The sequence below is a fragment of the Chiloscyllium punctatum genome, chromosome 23, assembly GCF_047496795.1.
Source record: "Chiloscyllium punctatum isolate Juve2018m chromosome 23, sChiPun1.3, whole genome shotgun sequence".
Lineage (NCBI taxonomy): Eukaryota > Metazoa > Chordata > Chondrichthyes > Orectolobiformes > Hemiscylliidae > Chiloscyllium > Chiloscyllium punctatum.
The window spans coordinates 60,496,111-60,518,107 of NC_092761.1; the positions used below are offsets into that span (position 1 = coordinate 60,496,111).

Below are 21,997 nucleotides of genomic sequence, written 5' to 3' on the forward strand. Positions count from 1 at the left end.
ACACTTAAGAATTTCAACACTATCCAGGACAATGCAGACAACTTTATTAGCTACCACCTTCAACATTCATACCCTCCACCACTAAGGCACAGTAGCAGCAGGGTGTACCATCTACAAGATGCATTGAAACAAGTCTCCAAGGATCTTCCAAACCTGCAACCTCTATCACCTTGGAGGACAAGGGCAGCAGATACATGGGAATACCACCAGCAACTTTCCCTCTGAACCACGCACCATCCTGTTATTTCCTAGAACTCCCTCCCTAACTGTGTTGTGGGTACACACACACACACTAAATGGACCACAGCATTTCAAGAAAGCAGCTCATCACCACCTCCTCAAGGACACTTAGGGATGGGCAATAATTATTGGCCAAGCCATGACATTCTCATCCCATGAGCAAATTTGCTTTTGGATAAGGTTGGTTACTAATTGGCTTCATGAGGCCTTCAATAGGTCCATGTGTGGAGAAGTGAGCTACCCAATTCTCTGCTGTACCTGATGCTCTGCGGTTTATTTTGATTAAACTGGTGGTGCTTCCTTTGTCCTGCTGACTAGGGAAGTTCCATAAAGTTCCATCCAGGTCAGGCCAGACCAGTCACTGATGGCAAGATCTTATGCTGGATTTAACAAGCAGCCTCCTCGCGTACAATATCACTAACACCCAGTCTGCCCTATCTTTAATCCGGCTGGTTGGGGAGCACTCCTGAGTTGCCTTTACTGACTGTATTCATTGTAAAGATTTGCTATACTTTTACTCTAAACACAGCTACTGAGCATGTGCAAAAGCAGCTATGAGACATCAAACCCAGCACAACTGGAAGGTGGTCCCTTACATCCCACCAGGGGGAGGCGGTGGTGTAATGACACCAGGCTAGCAATCCCAAACCCCAGGCTCATGTTCTGGGGATATGAGTTTGAATCTCACCAAGGCAGGTGGTGAGATTTGAATTCAACAATAAGACTGAATGAAAAGATAGCCTAATGGTGACCATGTAGCCACTGTTTATTGTCATTAAAAAAAAACGAGGAGAAAGTGAGGACTGGAAATGCTGGAGATCAGAGCTGAAAATGTGTTGCTGGAAAAGCACAGCAGGTCAGGCAGCATCCAAGGAACAGGAGAATCGACGTTTCGGGTATCAGCCCTTCTTCAGCATTAAAAAAAACCCACCTGGTTAACTAAAGTCCTTTGGGAATCTGCCATCCTTACCTGATCTAGCCTACACGTGACTCCAGACTCACTGCAATGTGAGTGACTCTTCATGCGGGAGGGACAACAAACATTGGTCTACTCAGTGACACCCTCATTCCATGAGGACCACTTTTTAAAAATTCTGTCGACCTGATCTTATTACACATAAACACCCTGTACAAGACCACAAAAAGTTTTTACTGACTGTATTATGGTTACAGCCCATGGAAACAATCCTCCTGTGGGATTTTTATCGACCAGGGAAAACATTTCTGTACTCAGTTAAACTTACATAATTTATTTTGTTCCCAAAGCACAATTTTAAGTTTTTCTGCTCCAGCTAGAATCTCTGCCTTCTTAATATATTTAACCCTTTGAATATAGATCAGCCGCAAGTTGAAATGAGAATTCTCATTGAAACTGAGCCGTGGTACAAAGCAGCAAATTGTCTCAGAGAATATTCATTCGTAATCCTGCAACAATTGCCCTGAGTATTTTATCCAGTTCTTTTGTCTGTTACTAAACTACAGCAATCAGACCACCTCACACTTGAGCAGCACAGTGGTTAGCACTGCTGCCTCACAGCACCAGAGACCCGGGTTCAATTCCCATCTCAGGCAACTGTCTGTGTGGAGTTTGCACATTCTCCCCATGTCTGTGTGGGTTTCCTCCGGGTGGTCTGGTTTCCTCCCACAGTCCAAAAATGTGCAGGTTAGGTGAATTGGCCATGCTAAGTTGCCCATAGTGTTAGGTGAAGGGGTAAAATGTAGGGGAATGGGTTTGGGTGGGTTGCTCTTTGGAGGGTCGGTATGGATTTGTTGGGCCGAAGGGCCTGTTTCCACACTGTAAGTAATCTAATCTAAACTACAACTTTCATTGTTCAGAGCCATGGGAGTAAAGCACAGTATTGGGATGGGCAATGGGAAGGCTTGTCACAGTGACTGTCCTAACCTCACATTGGTTTACATGTGTAAATGGGTGTGAAGTGCACACCATCCACTGCTAATTAAATAAACCCAGCAAGGGCTTTCTTTGAGAATGTGACCAAACAGGTGGATGGTAAAGCAGTTGATGTGGTGTATATATGGATTTCAGTGAGGTGTTTGATAAGGTTCCCCACAGTAGGCTATTGCACAAAATATGGAGGCATGGGATTGAGGGTGATTTAGTGGTTTGAATCGGAAATTGGCTGAAAAAAGATAGAGGGTCATGGTTGATGGGAAATGTTATTCCTGGAGTTCAGTTACTAGTGGTGTAGGTAAGATGAACTTCAGATTGGTTTCACAGATTGGTGCAACATCAAGGATTGAAGGGCCTGTACTGCTCTGTAATGTTCTAAGTTCAAGGTTTACCTGTCAGTCTGGTCTGTACCCTGATCTGAGCTCTGAGTCATAGAGATGTACAGAATGGAAACAGACCCTTCAGTCCAACCCGTTAATGCCAACCAGATATCCCAATTCAATCTAGTCCCACCTGACAGCACCCGACCCATAACCTTCCAAACCCTTCCTATTCATATACCCATCCAAATGCCTTTTAAATGTTGCAATTGTACCAGCCTCCACCACATCCTCTGGCAGCTCATGCCATACACACACCACCCTCTTAGGTCTCTTTTATATCTTTCCCCTCTCACCCTAAACCTATGGCCTCTAGTTCTGGACTCCCCGACCCCAGGGAAAAGACTTTGCCTATTTATCGTATCCATGCCCCTCATAATTTTGTAAACCTCTAGAAGGTCACCGCCTCAGCCTCTGACGCTCCAGGGAAAACAGCCCCAGCCTGTTCAACCTCTCCCTCTCCTCCAACCTTGGCAACATCCTTGTAAATCTTTTCTGAACCCTTTCAAGTTTCACAACATCTTTCCGACAGGAAGGAGACCAGAATTGCACGCAATATTCCAACAGTGGCCTAAACAATGTCCTGTACAGCCACAACATGACCTCCCAACTCCTGTACTCAATACTCTGACCAATAAAGGAAAGCATACCAAATGCCTTCTTCACTATCCTAGCTACCTGCGAGTCCATTTTCAAGGAGCTATGAACCTGCACTCCAAGGTCTCTTTGTTCAGCAACACTCCCTGGGACCTTACCATTAAGTGTATAAGTCCTGCTAAGATTTGCTTTGCCAAATGCAGCACCTCGCATTTATCTGAATTAAACTCCATCTGCCACTTTTCAGCCCATTCGGCACGGTGGCACAGTGGTTAGCACTGCTGCCTCACAGCGCCGGAGACCCGGGTTCAATTCCCGCCTCAGGCGACTGACTGTGTGGAGTTTGCACGTTCTCCCCGTGTCTGCGTGGGTTTCCTCCGGGTGCTCCGGTTTCCTCCCACACTCCAAAAAATGTGCCGGTCAGGTGAATTGGCTAAGCTAAATTGCCCGTAATGTTAGGTAGGGGTAGATGTAGATGTAGATGTAGGGGTATGGGTGGGTTACGCTTCGGCGGGGCGGTGTGGACTTGTTGGGCCGAAGGGCCTGTTTCCACACTGTAAGTAATCTAATCTAATCATTGGCCCATCTGGTCAAGATCCTGTTGTAATCTGATGTAACCCTCTTTGCTGTCCACTACACCTCCAATTTTGGTGTCATCTGCAAACTTACTAAATGTATCTCTTATGCTCACATCCAAATCATTTATGTAAATGACTGGAATACCCATATAGAAATTGATTTTCTGACCATTGTCACTGAAATAACCCCACAGAGGCTGGTATGCCATCACCAAGTCACCCTATGCACCCTTTCTGCATAGTACATGACACAGACCCAGCTAGCTCAGAGCCGGCTCCTCGTGTGAACAGAACTCCTGACACTCCTGCTTATATCTGTCAGCCAGGGCTCCCTGATTGGACCAGATTAACCACCCCAAACAGGGAACTCATACTATGATGTCCATCTGGCTGACCTCATTACAATCACTGCAGACACACTGACGTTTTTGGGGTCAACCTGTGATCAATTTGACAACTACAATTCCTCCAATACAACAGTGGCCACACTTCAAAAATAGTTGGTAACCATCTCACCACATCCTGAAGACATGATTGCAAGTTCTTTTATGTGTTTGCAGTCTCTGTTGGAGAAGGTCCTGAAGGAATTAATGTTCATGTTACATTGACTCCAGCCATGCTCCTACTGTCACCCACATGCTGTGGTTGGAGACAAGAATGTTCTACCCTATGTTTTGAAGGATGCAGTTATCCATACTAACTCAGAGTCAAAGAATCTCTACAGTGTGGAGAGGGGCCATTCGGCCCATTAAGTCTGCACTGACACTCTGGACAGCGTCCCACTCAGACCCCACCATATCCCCATAATTATCGTGACTAATCCACCTAACCCTATATATTAGGAAGCAATTTAGCATGGGCAACCCACCTAACCAGCACATCTTTGGACTGTGGGAGGAAACTCATACCGACACAGGGAGAATGTACAAATTCCCCACAGATAATTACCAGAGACTGGAATCAAACCTGATGTCCCGGGCACTGGGAGGCAGCAGTGCTAACCACTGTGCCACCATGCCACCCCAACTCCCTAAAATCCTGGTAATTATATCTGACCAAATTTAGTTAGATTTACTGCTATCACACAATAAATCTTCTTGCTCTTCAAGAAAAGTGTCTCTCCTACTTATCTACTGCTAATCAGGGGCAGCACAGTGGTGGTGGAGGGTGGGGTGGGGCACGGTGGCTCAGTGATTAGCACTGTTGCCTCACAGCACCAGGGGCCTAGGTTCACTTCCAGTCTCAAGTGACTGTCTGTGTGGAGTTTGCACATTCTCCCCGTGTCTGCCTGTGTTTCCTCCAGTTTCCTCCCACAGTCCAAAGATGTGCAGGTCAGGTGAATTGGCTGTACGAAATTGCCTGTAGTGTTCAGGGATGTGTAGGTTAGGTGCATCGGTCAGACGTAAATAGAAGACAATAGGGTGGGGGAATGGGTCTGGGTGGGTTACTCTTTGGAAGGTCGGTGTGGGCTTGTTGAGTTGAAGGGCCTGTTTCCACACTGTAGGGATTCTACGATTCTACCTCTTAAGCCCATCACAGCAACGTGAATTACCTTAAACAGCCCTTCTCTAGTAACACATACAGGGAGAGATGATAAATACCATTCTGATTACTTATTTCAGGAGTGGTGGACCATTCCAGTATTCAATCCCACATGGGTCTGCGGTGCACAATCTAGCTTGATTTTCCAGGAAATACCTGTGGGCCTGATTAATCTTGGTGGGTTAACCTCTGACATTGCAGGGGGACAGTGAGGTTTGCAGATGCTGGAGATTAGAGTTGAGAGTGTGTTGCTGGAAAAGCACAGCAGGTCAGGCAACATCTGAGGAGCAGGAAAATCGACGGGCTCCTGATGAAGGGCTCCAGCCCGAAACATTGACTCTCCTTTCCTCGGATGCTGCCTGACCCTGTTGAGCTTTTCCAGCAAAACACTCTGAACCCTGACATTGCAGGCTCAGGCAGAGGGCCCGCAGCCTGGGAGGGCAGAGCCCCACCACAAATGGCTGCTTCTCAGGGAGTCAAGGAGCAACTTAAAATGGAGTGGACCTCAGCATGGTTCCACAACATGGACTAAATGAAGTGAGCAATGCTAGTAGGTCCCTTGGAGCAGTAGGAAAACCCCCCTGGAGGGATGCATATGGGATGCATTGGTGACCTTCCTTAACCTCAGTCACATTATGGGGCATGATCCCTGATAGCCATGCAGTCTGCCAGCAGGAGGCAGACTCCTGAGAGCTGCCTAACTCCACAATGAACACAAAGAGATACTAGCAGAAGCTTCTCATTAGGTTCTCAATTTGATGCCGATTAGCTCCGTGCTGCCTTTAGCTGAATGGCAACATCTATTGCTCACTCATCTCCAACCAGATTTCCTGGATACAGAGCATGGCCCAGCCTCCAAATTTGCCCTTGCTTCAAACCATCTTTATCTATCAGGAGGATTCCATATATGGTTTTGGTGCCAAATCTCATACCCTCCGATGGTTGACTCCTGTTGGTGCACGTTGTATGGTCATGCCAACTCATTACCCAGTAACAGCAATTGCTAACGATAAAGGTAAATATGAAACTATTTTGTTTGAATGATCTAGTTCGGCAGAGGAAAACCACTTTGTACTCTTGTAGTTAACATGATTCATTTATTGAATGTTAGTTACAGGTTACAATGATATGATAGACATTATTACAGACAAGGCTCATCTGAGCAGCACAGTTGAGTCTGATCCTGCACTTAGCTGGTGTTGATGACCCTGAGTGTGTATTTTCCATGGGGAATTGCTGGAGGAAGACCAGGAAAGAATTTCCCTCTTCCCTTCCAGCCAATTACAGCCTTTACATCACTCAGGGCTAAAAACAACTCAATTGGTTAGGAAACGATTGCAATACTGTGTGCAATTCTGATCTCCCTGCTATAGGAAATATATTGTGAAATTTCAAAGTGTTCAGAAAAGATTTACAAAGATGTTGCTGGGTTTGGAAGGTCTGAGCAATAGGGAGAGGCTGAACAGGCTGGGACTGTTTTCCCTGGAGTGTTGGAGGCTGAGGGGTGACCTTACAAGCATTTATAATAACATGAGGGGCATGATAGGGTGAATAGATAAGGTATTGTCCCCAGGGTGGAGAGTCCAAAACTAGAGGGCATAGGTTTAAGGAGAGGGAGGAAGGATTTAAAAGAGACCTAAGGGGCGACCTTTTCACAGGGGGTGGCACATGTATGGAATGAGCTGCCAGAGGAAGTGGTGGAGGCTGGTACAATTGCAACATTTAAAAGGCATCTGGATGTGTATATGAATAAGAAGGTGTTAGAGGGATATGGACCAAATTCTGGCAAGCGAAACTAGATGAATTTAGGATATCCGGTCGGCATGAACGAGTTGGACTGAAGGGTCTGTTTCCGTGCTGTACATCTTTATGACTCTATAAATGACCCTAGACCTGAAACCTCAGCTGGGAATTTCTGATCTGTACACCTTCCCACTAAAATATCAGGGCTGCTTGAGCAGGAACAGTCCTAAACATAAACGACTGAGAGGCATCAATAAGTAGCAGTATCTCTGCAAGTATAACTTTGAGGCTCTACTGTTGATTTAAATGAATTTTAAGAAAAGATCTGTCATCATATAGAGATTGTCATATGCACTTTATATCAAACATCTCCTTATAGCCAATGAAGTACTTTTCAAATGTGATCAATGTTGGCAGTCAACTCAAGCACAGCAAGCTCCCATCAACAGTGATGAATAAAATGACCAGGTCACTGCTGGTGTTTGGTGAGGGGTAACCATTGACCAGGAGACAGGGAGAGACCATCACTGCTTTACTCTGAAGTGTGAGATCTATTTGGGGAGCTGGACTTCAATTTATCATTTCATCCGATACCTCAAACAGAGTGACACACTCTGACAGACTCATGATAGGGCTAAGGCATTGCAGGTCTCTGGAGTGAGACTTGAACCCAAGAGAAGGCAACACTACATCAAATCTAGGAACAAACCCATTCAAATCTTATCTTTCATCAGAATATGAAAAATAGCTAAGAAGAAATAATCCCAGTCCTGGGCAAGCCTTGATTCAAATACAGGTTGTTCTGCTATAACACTCATTATGTTAATGTGAATTCACTGTACGCAATAGATGATTTGGGGAAATGTTTCTATAGCATAAACTTTTAAAGTGTGTATTGGTTATAATGCAATTCGAGCCCCATTAGTTTAAATGGTGCTGCTATTATGCGATTTTCTGATAACATAGGATTGCCTGGGAATGGAACTAACGCATTAAAACAGAACTGACTGTAATGTAAATTGAGTCTATTTCCTGAACACACCTCCCAACCCCAGTGTTACTGATAGTCTAAGCATAGCCTCAGACAAGGCCTCAATGTTACCTCCAGGTTGGAGAGATTCATATTGAGTTCCTGTAGTCGTGCTGTCCGCCAGTCATCAGCTGTGCTCATGATGTAGTTGTCGGTCAAAGCATCCCAGATCCTGGAATAACAAGAGTTATTGTTAGCTGTCAGCTGCACACATCCCCTCACTACGACCCAACACACGCTTGGAGGACAAGTGCCTTTTGTGATTGTGCACAGGAGCAGCAATGGGGGAGCAAGCTTCTTGGCAACAACTTATGCCTTTAGTCGGATTAACTCCTTAACCAACAGAAGAGTTTCTCCACTCGCTGCCTGCCCAGGTGCTACCCAGGTCTCAGAGGTGAAACAGACATAGAGAGAAATAGGGCACTAATAGCCTAGAGACAACCCTAGCAGTTAGGCAAAGTCCAATCTTCTGGCTCTGAGTCAGGGGCATCGTGGTAATGTTATTGGACGGGGAAATCCAGAGAGCTAAGCTAATGTCCTGAAGTCATGGGTTCAAGAGGGCAGCTGATGGAACTTCAAATTTAAATGAATGTAAGGCTAGTCTCAGTCTCAACTCTCACAGATTGTTGGGTAAACCCATCAGGATCACTCCTGCCATTTAGAGAAGGAAATGTGCTGGTCCGGCCTATATGTAACTCCAGTCCACAGTAACGTGTTTGACTGTTAATGATCCTCTGAAATACCACAGCAAGCCACTCAGTTCAAGGGCTGTGAAGGATCAACCGGGCCAGTGGTGCCCACATACTGTGCCTTCTGGACCTCAACGGCCTCTGCATCTCACCTACTCAATATCATTTCATCACGATTCTGGATTGACCAAGTGATTATAATTAATGCAGTTATCCATCAGGTTATGCAGATTTGCAGAGGTTATATGACAAGTTATGCAGATTTGTAGGGGTCTAATATGACGTGTTATGCAGATTTGTAGAGGACTAATATGATGTGTTATGCAGATTTGTCGGGGTCTAATATGATGACTGGCATGAGCAGAGAAGTGCTTCTCTTCATTAAATTTCAGCTCATCAAATTCCACCAACTCTGTGTCATGTAGGTCAATGCTCACTTCCCAGCCAGCAATGCTGAAGTGGTCACTTTAGGGTAATCATCTGTCAGCCTGGTTTATTGGAAAACGTGGAGAATGGTCCTTCAGAAAGCGAGGCAATCTTCTTCAGCCCTGCCATCTGAGCTCTTCTTGCTGCTGCAGGGTGCAGCTCTAACAACAACCACCAAAGATCAGAAACAGTGCTTATTAGTCCTGACAGCTTGGTTGTATCTTTTTCCCACTGAATCCAAGAGTGCTATAAATCTGCTCCCTGCTCCACCATGATGTTAATACAGTGACAGGAAGCCAGAGAAATGGAGGATAATTTGGCAGAAACTGGACATTGACAATGACCACTAGGACGATGCTGCAGAAACCTTCGAACACACTGGTCTAGTTTTCACCCATTCCACAGCAGACCTGCAAATGTCTTGATAACTGTATATGTATGGCTGGGGACTTTCTGTCAATTCTCAGTCAGATCTTGAAGGGTATTCCATACAGATTCAGTGGTCGTGATACACATGCCTGTTGAGACATCCTCTACAAACATTCTATCTAGTCCAAATCTAACAGATTCTAAAACTGTAGAAGGGACTTTGTAATCTTTCATTCCAGCATCAGCTGTCTTCTTTTCCTCAGCCAACACTTTTGGTCCATATTTTATGCTACGAGTCACCAAATTGTACCTCTTCAGAGTTGTAGACTTATAGAGATATACAACAGAGAAATGGACCCTTCGGTCCAACTCATCCATGTCGACCATCAATCCAGTCTATGACTCTAGTCCCATTTGCCAGCACATGGCCCATATCTCTCTAAATCCTTCCTATTCATATACCCAAGCAGATGTCTTTTAAATGTTGTAATTGTACCACTCTCTACCACTTCCTCTGGCAGCTCATTCCATTCACGCACCAACCTCTGCATGAAAATGTTGCCCCTTAGGTCCCTTATAAATCTTTCTCCTCTTACCTTTCTCCTCTTACCTTTCTCCTCTCCTCTAGGTTTGGACATGCTAACCCTGGGAAAAAGATCTTGGCCATTCACGCTATCTATTACCCTCATGATTTTATAAACCTCTATATGGTCACCCCTCAACCTCTGACACACCAGGGAAAATAGCCCCAGCCTATTCAGCCTCAAAGCCTCCGACCACGGCAACATCCTAGTAAATCATTTCTGCACCCTTTCAAGTTTAACAGCATCTTTCCTACAGCATGGAGAGCAGAATTGAATGCAGTAATCCAAAAGTGACCTAACTAATGTCCTGCACAGCTGCAACATGACAACCCAAACTCAGTGCACTGACCAATAAAAGGCAACCATACCAAATATCTTCTTCCCCATCCTGCCTATCTATGACTCCGCTTTCAAGAAACTTGACACTCACAATGTCTCTGCTGACTACAGCTGGCATTTTGCGACTTTTTAAAATGACAAATACGTCCCGGTTACCGCTGTCACGAGGATATAAAAATGGGCTTTTGTTCTTACCATCCCATCAGCTAATTTAGTATATGGGACTTGTATAGACAAACAATTTTTAAAAAGTAATAAACCCCTGTCTTAAACTGACCTACATAAGTTGGCCAATTCTCATGAAACCAATGTGAATTAAACAAAAGACAGCATTGATAGCTGAGGGGTGACCTTATAGAGGTTTATAAAATTATGAGGGACATGGAGAGAGTGAACAGCCAAGCTCTTCTCCCCAGGGTAGAGGACTCCAAAACTAGAGACCATAGGTTTAAAGTGAGAGAAGAAGGCTTTACAAGGGACCTAAGGGGCAACATTTTCATGCAGAGGGTGATGCGTGTATGGAATGAGCTGCCAGAGGATGTGGTGGAGGCTGGTACAATTGCAACATTTAAAAGGTATCTGTATTTGTACACGAATAGGGAGGGATATGGGCTAAGTGCTGGCAAATGAAACCAGATTAATTTAGGATAGGATACCTGGTCGATATGGATGAGTTGGACCGAAGGGTCTGTTTGCATGCTCTACATCCTTATGACTCTACGACTCTACATTTTAAATGGAGAGATGCACTGTGTCATGCTAAAAAAGAATGTAAATCTTTGTGAAGGACCAAAAACATAGAAGAAGGCAACCAATTTATCCCTCTCACTCAAAACATCTTGACTATCAATATAACAAATATCCTATCCATAATTAATACTTAGAAAATGCTGAGCAAATCGAACACGAGCTACAGGAACAATGAACCATCTGTTTCTATTTCTGTCTTCAGCAATGATTGAAGTGGAGAAAATATATTTCTCTTGCCATTGAGAATTTTTTTTTCCCTCAACTGCTTGCCAAAGTCCCTGTTCATTATAATCTCAGAGTCTGACCTTGGTGCTAGGACACCAGCTGCAGATGCAGCAACACCTTGAATCAGACCGGAGGCATCTTCAACTCAGCAGCATGAAAAGTCATTATGTTTCACTGCATGCCTCCCTCATCAAGACAGATTCCTGTTCTTGTCCGCAAAGATGATAAGTCTGTCCCTTTGAAAACAAATCATTAGTCTGCTTAGCGAGGCACAATGATTGACTCATTTCAGGTCTAGTTGGTACAACTCTGAATTCATTGTTGAGAGCAAACCTCCATCAGAAAATCCTGTCAATCCGTCACATCAATCTTAACAGTGGCTTCTCCCCCTTGATTCGTCAAATATCTAAAGTCTAATTTCAGTTTATTTTAAATCATCGAGTCACAACCTTTATTTGTCAATTATGAAATAAATCATCTGTGAGTGTTGGTGTCACCTTCCAGCTCACTGACCTGATTTCTGAATTAATTATCATGCTGGAAAGCACTGTAGTACATCTCTGATTGCTGCGCAGAGGTTCATACAGTAAGTATCCTGATTTAGTCCCTAGGGTGTCTAGTTGGAGCTCTTAGATCCCTTGGGAGAACTGTGATATCGTATCTGAGTTCAGCAGGACATGGTAAGTAGTATGTGTGTGTCAGCCTCTTAATCATTCCTCTGTGCCCGTCACGGAGATTCACGTTGCATTTTCCATTATAATTGAATCCAAGACTACCAACTTGTTATTTCTTGGAAATAAAGGTAGAAAATACTGGAAATGCTCAGAAGGTCAGACAGCAACTACAGAGAGACATAAACCAAGGCAAAATTCCCATTCATTATTCTGGCAGGATTTCAGGGCGAGGAATGGAATCATAGAATCCCTACTGTGTGGAAGCAGGCCATTCGACTCATTGAGTGTGTATCGACTCTCTAAAGAGCACTCAGACCCAATCCCTTACCCTATTCCTGAAACCCTGCATTTCCTATGGCTAATTCACCGAGCCTGCACATCCCTGGATAGTATGGGCAATTCAGCACGGCCAATCCACCTAACTTGCACATGTTTGGACTGTGGGAGGAACCGGAACACCAGGAAGAAACTCAGGCAGTCACAGGGAGAATGTGCAATCTTCACACAGACAGTTACTATAGGTAAATATGATTTCCCAGATCTTTTCCAACATCCGCACTCTGGAGCTGGCCTGGAGGATATGCATGGCTGATCCAATGGAAATCCACTGGCACAGGTTGCAACACAGGAAGGATGGTATTTAGGGAATTATGAGGGAGGTTGGAAGTAGTGTCGGTGGGTTTGGACAGGGTTAGAAAATGGTTGTGACAGCTAAGGGTGAACTGGAGTGCTGGAAGGTTGCAGAGGACCAAAGGACAGTACAGAAATGTGTGACCACCCATAATACCTTGTGGTATTTGTCATCTCCATGTGTAAAGGTCATTTGAATAAATCTTTTCCAACAACCCTCCTCTGTCTTTGCTTTGTTTTGAGTCTATCTAGTAATTACTGGTAGAGGATACACCACTGTTGAGTATCTACAGAAGAGGCACTGTTCTTAGAAGCCATAAAAAAAGCATTGAAAGAGGCCATTCAGCCCATCACACTTGTCCTTGCTCAATAAATTATTGTTATTGCTTCAGAACAATAAGCACAACTACATTTGGTCAGGTCTAATTACTAGGATCTGACGGAGATGGTAGATACATCAACTCAATCCGAAAACTAGAGAGCACATTAATACAGTGCAGGGGGGGTCGTGTCAGTGATTACCGTTGGGGGTGGGGGAGGAGTGTCAGTGATTACAGTTGGGGGGGGGGGGGTTTCAGTGATTACAGTGGAGGAGGTGTCAGTGATTACAGTGGGGTGTGTGTCAGTGATTACAGCAAGGGGGGGCAGTGTCAGAGATTACAGTGGGGGGGTTGTCAGCGATTACAGTGAGGGGGGAATGTCAGTGATTGCAGTGGGGGGAGTGCCAGTGATTACTGTGGAGGGGGAGAGGGAGTGTCAGTGATTACAGTGGGGGGGTGGGCAGTGTCAGTGAGTACAGTGGGGGGGTGTCAGTGTCAGTGATTACAGTGGGGAGGAGTGTCAGTGATTACAGTGGGGGCGGTGTCAGTGATTACGGTGGGGGGGTATCAGTGTCATTGATTAGAGTCGGGTGGAGTGTCAGTGATTACAGTGGGGGGGTGTCAGTGATTACAGTGGGGGATTCTGGATTAGAGGGGTGCTGGAAGAGTACAGCAGTTCAGGCAGCATCCAAGGAGCAGTAAACTGACGTTCTGGACAAAAGCCCTTCATCAGGAATAAAGGCAGAGAGCCTGAAGGGTGGAGAGATAAGCTAGAGGAGGGTGGGGGTGGGGAGAAAGTAGCATAGAGTACAATAGGTGAGTGGGGGAGGGGATGAAGATGATAGGTCGGGGGCGGGGAGACAGTGGAGTGGATAGGTGGAAAAGAAGATAGACAGGTAGGACAATTCATGGGGACAGTGCTGAGCTGGAGTAATTACAGTGGGGAGGCCAGTGTCAGTAATTACAGTGGGGGGGAGTGTCAGTGATTACAGTGGGGGGGAGTGTCAGTGATTACAGTGGGGGAAGTGTCATTGATTACTGTGGGCGGGGCAGTGTCCATGATTACAGTGAGTGGTGTCAGTGTCAGTAATTACAGTTGGGGGGGGGGAGAGTGTCAGTGATTACAGTGGGGCGGGGGGGCAGTGTCAGTGATTATAGTGGGGCGGGGGCAGTGTCAGTGATTACAGTGGGGGCAGTGTCAGTGATTACTGCAGGGGCAGTGTCAGTGATTACAGTGGGGGGGGAGGTGTCTGTGATTACAGTGGGGGGTATCAGTGGTAGCGATTACAGTAGGGGGGGAAGTGTCAGTGATTACAGTGGACGGGGCAGTGTCCGTGATTACAGTGGGTGGGGGGGGAAGAGTGTCATTGATTACAGTGGGGCGGGGGGGGGCAGTGTCAGTGATTACAGTGGGCGGGGCAGTGTCCGTAATTACAGTGGGGGGTGGAGGGGGGAAAGAGTGTCAGTGATTACAGTGGGGCTGGGGGGGGCAGTGTCAGTGTTTATAGTGGGGCAGGGGGCAGTGTCAGTGATTACTGAGGGGCGGGGGCAGTGTCAGTGATTATAGTGGGGGGAGTATCAGTGATTACACTCTGGGTGTCAGTGATTACAGTGGGGGGACTGTCATTGATTACAGTGGGGGGAGTGTCAGTGATTACAGTGGGGGGAGTGTCAGTGATTACAGTGGGGGGAGTGTCAGTGATTACAGTGGGGGGGGCAGTGTCAGTGATTACAGTGGGGGGAGTGTCAGTGATTACAGTGGGGGGGCAGTGTCAGTGATTACAGTGGGGGGAGTGTCAGTGATTACAGTGGGGGGGCAGTGTCAGTGATTACAGTGGGGGGAGTGTCAGTGATTACTGTGGGCGGGGCAGTGTCAGTGATTACAGTGGGGGGAGTGTCAGTGATTACAGTGGGGGCAGTGTCAGTGATTACAGTGGGGGGAGTGTCAGTGATTACAGTGGGGGGGGAGTGTCAGTGATTACAGTGGGGGGAGTGTCAGTGATTACAGTGGGGGGGCAGTGTCAGTGATTACAGTGGGGGGGCAGTGTCAGTGATTACAGTGGGGGGAGTGTCAGTGATTACTGTGGGCGGGGCAGTGTCAGTGATTACAGTGGGGGGAGTGTCAGTGATTACAGTGGGGGGAGTGTCAGTGATTACAGTGGGGGGGCAGTGTCAGTGATTACAGTGGGGGGAGTGTCAGTGATTACTGTGGGCGGGGCAGTGTCAGTGATTACAGTGGGGGGAGTGTCAGTGATTACAGTGGGGGCAGTGTCAGTGATTACAGTGGGGGGAGTGTCAGTGATTACAGTGGGGGGAGTGTCAGTGATTACAGTGGGGGGGGCAGTGTCAGTGATTACAGTGGGGGGAGTGTCAGTGATTACAGTGGGGGGAGTGTCAGTGATTACAGTGGGGGGGGAGTGTCAGTGATTACAGTGGGGGGAGTGTCAGTGATTACAGTGGGGGGGCAGTGTCAGTGATTACAGTGGGGGGAGTGTCAGTGATTACTGTGGGCGGGGCAGTGTCAGTGATTACAGTGGGGGGAGTGTCAGTGATTACAGTGGGGGCAGTGTCAGTGATTACAGTGGGGGGAGTGTCAGTGATTACAGTGGGGGGAGTGTCAGTGATTACAGTGGGGGGGGCAGTGTCAGTGATTACAGTGGGGGGAGTGTCAGTGATTACAGTGGGGGGAGTGTCAGTGATTACAGTGGGGGGGGCAGTGTCAGTGATTACAGTGGGGGGAGTGTCAGTGATTACAGTGGGGGGAGTGTCAGTGATTACAGTGGGGGGGCAGTGTCAGTGATTACAGTGGGGGGAGTGTCAGTGATTACAGTGGGGGGGGAGTGTCAGTGATTACAGTGGGGGGAGTGTCAGTGATTACAGTGGGGGGGGCAGTGTCAGTGATTACAGTGGGGGGGGCAGTGTCAGTGATTACAGTGGGGGGAGTGTCAGTGATTACAGTGGGGGGGGCAGTGTCAGTGATTACAGTGGGGGGAGTGTCAGTGATTACAGTGGGGGGAGTGTCAGTGATTACAGTGGGCGGGGGGGGAGTGTCAGTGATTACAGTGGGGGGGGGCAGTCTCTGTGAGCTCAGGGTGGGGACAATCAGTGATCATGGAGCATGTTGAGGATTATTTGAGTCAAGTTTCAGGGTGGCCTGTGATTACAAGTGTGTTGTTGAGCTGGGCTACAGTGAATGACATTATGGGACGGGGGCGAAATTGATGTTAGCCTGTTGGATTAGGGCAAACACTCCTGCACCTCCTGGTACAAATGCAATGTTGTAAATAAATTTGCGTACCGGGGCAGAGCATTCTCTCCTCTCTCTCATTGCCATATTTCCTCATGTCCAAAAAACCCAATCACTTGGGGTTAGAAATAAAATCCTTAATCAAATGTGGATTCCTTCAAAAAAATCAGAGATTCCCCAGAGTGGATTGGTTTCTCGTTCCCTGGCCTCCCCTAGAAACCATCTGCATGTTACAGTGTGGATTCATGTTTCTGAATTTTAACAACTTAACCTCCCACTCAAACGATTTCCATCTGTTTGGAGTTGAAATGATCCAATCAGTTCAGGTAAATGAATTATCATCAGAATTGGAAAAAGGTCAACAAATGGGGAGGTGACAGCCTAATGATATTATCAGTGGACTGTTAATCCAGGGACCCAGCTAATGTCTGGGAACCTGGGATTGAATCCTCCCAAGGCACAGCGGAATGTGAAAATCTGGAATTAAGGGCCTAATGGTGATCATGAATCTTTTATTGATTGTTGGAAAAACCCATCACTTTAGAGAGGAAATCTGCTGTCCTTACCTGATCTGGCTGACAAGCGATTCCAGACTCACAGCAATGTGGCTGATACTTAACTGCACCCTGGGCAATTAAGTATGGGTAATAAATGCTGACCTATCAGCAACGCCATATCCCATGAAAGAATGAAAAATATATCAGGCTTCAAGGTGGTACAGATCATGCCTCTCAAAGTGGGGGGTCCAGTCTGACAAGGTGAAACTTTGGGGCCCTGAGCTATGAAACAGCACGGAGCTCTGACAGAGTTAGAACAGCTGTGTTCCCTCTCAGACTGGCCCCTCTCTCACAACTTCTCGTACTACACTCCCACAGTTCTCATTTAGAGAATCCTGACAAGTTAAATCTCAAGATAGGGTCACAGTGGGAACAAGTTTGGGATTGCCCATTATTAATTGCCCCTGTATGGGGGGGCTAGCCCAGAGGATGGTTAAGAGTTGACTACTTTGCTGTGGGCGGAGATGTACATGTAAGACAGGACAGGCAAGGGCAGTAGATTTTCTCCCGGTTTTTTCTGTTGCAAAAGTAAGGTCTCTGTGATATTGGAATCGCCCCGGTCTAATTTTACTGCACTAGAAGCTGCAGCCAAGGTTGAGCCATCTACAAGCTGAATTACGCGTCTGAGTCAGAAGTGCATCAAGGTATATGGCTAACATGCTAGCTCCCTTAATTGTCTGCATGGGCAAAACAAGAGGAACTGAGCTAAACTGATACTTTGACCTTTTTGTATTAGGAATTAGCTGACCTTTGTTGGGGCAAAATCAACCAGGATTACTCGGAGACAGCCTTTGCTAGAAACGGCACCAAAGAGGTTTTAGTGTAAAAGAGTCAAGTCTTGGACAAAAACAGGAGCATAGGGAGATTGGACCATGAACTGGGGAGATTCTAATCTCCTGTTATGTCTATTTTTTAATCTTTTTCTACACAGTGAAAACACCAGGTGTAAATAACTTTATTAACATTCCACCACCTGGAAAAACAGCCAAGCGGCTAAGAAATCAATGGAATGGTACAATGGCTCAGTGGTTAGCACTGCTGCCTCACAGCACCAGGGACCTGGGTTCGATTCCAGCCTTGGGCGACAGTCTGTGTGGAGTTTGCATATTCTCCCCGTGTCTGTGTGGGTTTCCTCCTGGTGCTCCGGTTTCCTCCCACAATCCAAAGATGCTCAGTTTAGGTGAATTGGACGTGCTAAACTGCCAGTAGTGTTCAGAGATGTGCAGGTTAGGTGCACTAGTCCGGGCTAAATACAGGGTAGGGGAATGGGTCTGGGTGGGTTACTCTTCGGAGGGTCGGTGTGGACTTGTTGGGACGAAGGGCCTGTTTCCACACTGTGGAGATTCTATATTCTAAGCAGAGTCCCATGGGGGCAATGCCTATGTGAAAGAAGAAAGGGAGGGATTAAATCAAAACAGAATTGGAGGGAGAAATAAAGCACTCCACACCCCGCGGTGTCTACCTCTCCTTAAAGACATCGAGAGTATTGGTGGACACCGTGTACTCCTGTTCCAGGGACAGCCAGGCCCGACTTCCTGGTTATATATTTTCCATTTCACTGTTGTTAATGTTCAGTTCATCAACTAAACAACTGACAAATTATGTATTTACCATTCTCATTAATTAGCTGTCTGGAAGCACTCAACTTGAGTGTTGCTGAAAAGAGAGACAGATTCTGTCAAATCTCTTCAAGTTGGGCTCATCAGGACAATTCACGTGAATACCAGTTTAAGGGAAAAACCAGCATTCATGCTGAATAAGACTAGAGGGATGATTTGTTGGCAAGGGACCTCCTTGTATATATATATATATATATATATATATATGTTTTGACAGATGACTGGAAACTTGGAAAAATTGTAAACTTTAAAGAGGACAATGTGAAATTCCAAAGGGACATCGAAACATTGGTGGAGTGTGCAGAAAGGTCACAGATGGAGTTCAATGCAGAGAAGTGTGAGGTGGTGCACTTAGATACCAAGAATACTGAGAGGCTGTATAAAACAATGGGTACTGTTCTAAAGGATAGGCAGGAGCAGAGAGACCCAGGGGTATCTGTACACAAGTCAACTTCCTGGTTATAAATGTTTTTAAAATGTTATTAAACAGTACAAATTACAAACAAACAGTTAACATGAACAGCCGTATACAAGAAACAGCAATTTACAGGGGAAAGGGGTGGCAAAGCAAGACCCTACATCCCATGGTACAACCTGTTTTCAGGGAAATAAGGACAAACCTCAAATCCCAACCATCTGGTTATTTTTATTTCTTTTTTTCTTCTAAACTGAAGAGACTCTAAATCTCCTGATTATATTGGTCAGCCAAGGCTTTCCTGATTGGCCCAGGTTATCAACTCCAATCAAGGACCTCATAACCAACAAGGTCTGGTTCCAATCGCTGTAGACCAGAAGTAAATCATTCAGACCCTCTTTACCTACCTCCACAATTTCATCAGACTATGAAGGATCTTTCAACTCTGTTTATCTTTGCTCCCGATCCCTCATTTTATTCCTAAAAGCAACCCCATAAATCTGTTTTAAAACTCCAATTAACCCAACATCCACAGCCTTTTGTAGTGACAAGAATTTCCAATATCCACTATCCTTTGAACCAAAAAGTGAAAAACTGTAGCTTCAAAATATTGTGGCTCTAATTTAAAACTGACCTTGAATTTCCCATCGAGGAAATAGTTTCTCTGTTTTTACATGGGGAGGCAATGACACAGTGATAACGTCACTGGATGAGTAATCTAGAGACAGCTTAATGCTCTGGGGACATTGGTTTGAATGCCATCACATGGTGAAATTTTAATTCAATTAAAGTCAGGCTAGTCCAATATTAACCATCTCACCAAATTTGTAAAAGCCCGTTTGGTTCACTGATGTTCTTTATGGGAAGAAATTAGTTGGTCTTACCTGTCCTGGCCTTCATGGGAGTCTAGACCCACAGCAGTGTGGTCAACTGTTAACCACCCCCTTAAATGGCCTAATCACCCATATAGGAGCAATTAGAAATGGACAATAAATGTTGGTCCAGACAGCATTGTCTCCGGCCCATGAAGTACCACAGCACCAACTCTTTCTTTCACAAAGTTTATAAATAGCCTAGAATAGATTAATAATTGAAATAATTCAATCTCACAACATGGAATCTGTGGATGTTATTGCTAAGTGCAGAGTGGCTTTTGTTTCTATTCTGTAAATTGATTAGAATAGATTCCCTACAGTGTGGAAACAGGCCCTTTGGCCCAACAAGCCCACACCGACCCTCTGAAGAGCAACCCACCCAGACCCACTCCCCTACCTTATATTTGCCCCTGACTAATGCACCTAACGCTGAGGGCAATTTAACATGGAGAATTCACCTGACCTGCATATCCTTGGATTGTCGGAGGAAACCGGAGCAGCAGGAGGAAACCCACACAGATATAGGGAGAATGTGCCCGAGGTGGGCATCAAACCCAGGTCCCTGGCACTGTGAGGCAGCAGTGCTAACCACTGAGCCACCGTGCTGCTCAAGGAGAGAGACCTATATTTTGCCATGTGTGGTCATTGTTTGTAAACATAAACCATTGGGCAGTTTTAATATTTAAGAATTTATATTTAATTAAATTATTTCATAAATTATGATTACTTGTTTTATTTGCATCATCATCTCAAATAAATGATGACTTTTCATAAAATCTATCTACCCAGCTACTCAATCAAATCCTTTTAACATTTTAAACACTTTGATCAGATCATGTAGAGAATACTAGGCACATTTACATTGAATGGGTTTCCAATACTTGAATGACAATTTGGAACAGTTGTCAGGAGACTGTGGAAACAGCGCATCATTAGATACTTAAAGTTTTTAAATGAGGTTTTAGGAAGGTTAGCAATTATTGCACTGATATGCAGTTCCTCTGTTTACTACTTTAATGGCTATGCTTACTCATTTAACCAGTCCATTAAAACAAACAAAGGAATTTCATGCATTAAGTGTTTGTCACTAATGTTTGAACAATGCAATATTAAAACCTTACATCCATTAGATTCATTAAAAAAACAATTGTCACGGCACTTCCCTATCAACAGAGATTTCGACATTAACATGGAGAGGTACAATAACAAATAAAATCAATGGATAACTTATGATGATTTGACATAGAGAAGGGAGGATGAGATTTTGTTCTAATTGAACACAGTAGATGGAGGAATGGCTATCCAGCTAGATTTACCTCAATCTGCTCATGAGATGGCAGAGGTACTTGTTTCAGTGTGCTTGTCAAGCTCATTAATATCCTTGTAACTGCAGCTATTGTAAGCTAGGGCATTGCAAATATAACCTTAACCCATTTAAAATCTATGGCTCAAGGACTGTGTTGAAGCAAGAGAGAAAACATTCTGTATGCACTCAGAGGTATCTGAGTTATCAAATGAAATTGATGAGACATGTCTCTGCTCTAAAACTGGGCTTCACTGAACCAGCCGTTTATAATTTACAACGTGGAAGTGATTGATGAGCTACAACAGTCTCAATCAAGTGGGACTACTGTAATTCTTAAGTCATTCACTTGGACTTGGTTACAGATTCGGATCAGAGTAGGAAAGTGGGGGGAGGGGGTGTAAATTAGATTTTGAGTATTGGTGCGATACAGCTGCTCGTTGTATATCTCCCATATCTTTGGAAAAGGGGAGAGGTGGCAGATCCAATTTTCCACATTGGGCAATTGCAGAAAGTCATTATTACCTTCGCTGTTATCATAGAATCACTACAGTGTGGAAGCAGGCCATTCAGCCCAGTGAGTCCACATTGACGCTCCAAAGAGCATCCCACCCAAAGCCACCCTGAAACATTGCATTTCCCATGGCTAATCCACCTAGCCTGCAAATCCCTGGACACCATGGGCAATTTGGCATGGCCAGTCCACCAAACCTGCATATCTTTGGACTGTTGGAGGAAACTGGAACACCAGGAAGAAACCCACACAGACACAGGGAGAATGTGCAAACTCCACACAGACAGCTGTCAGAGGCTGGAATTGAACCTGGCTCCCTGGTGCTATGAGGTAGCAGTGTGAACCCTGAGCAGCCATTCCCACCTCATTCTTCCCCAAGACCATTGTTGAAAGCAGAGAATGAAGATACTTTATTCCAACTGAAGTATCTTTCAACGAG

At 45.3% G+C, this 21,997-nt stretch overlaps 1 protein-coding gene across 2 annotated transcripts in view; it reads right to left on the reverse strand.

Moving 5' to 3' along the window:
* fez1 (fasciculation and elongation protein zeta 1 (zygin I)) overlaps positions 1-21,997 on the reverse strand; it is a 100,805-nt gene that overhangs the window by 68,759 nt on the left and 10,049 nt on the right. For both annotated transcript variants that reach the window (XM_072593071.1, XM_072593070.1), the window contains exon 2: positions 8,095-8,194. In XM_072593071.1, coding sequence (XP_072449172.1) covers positions 8,095-8,194 — 100 coding nt within the window. The remainder of the gene's footprint in view (positions 1-8,094; positions 8,195-21,997) is intronic.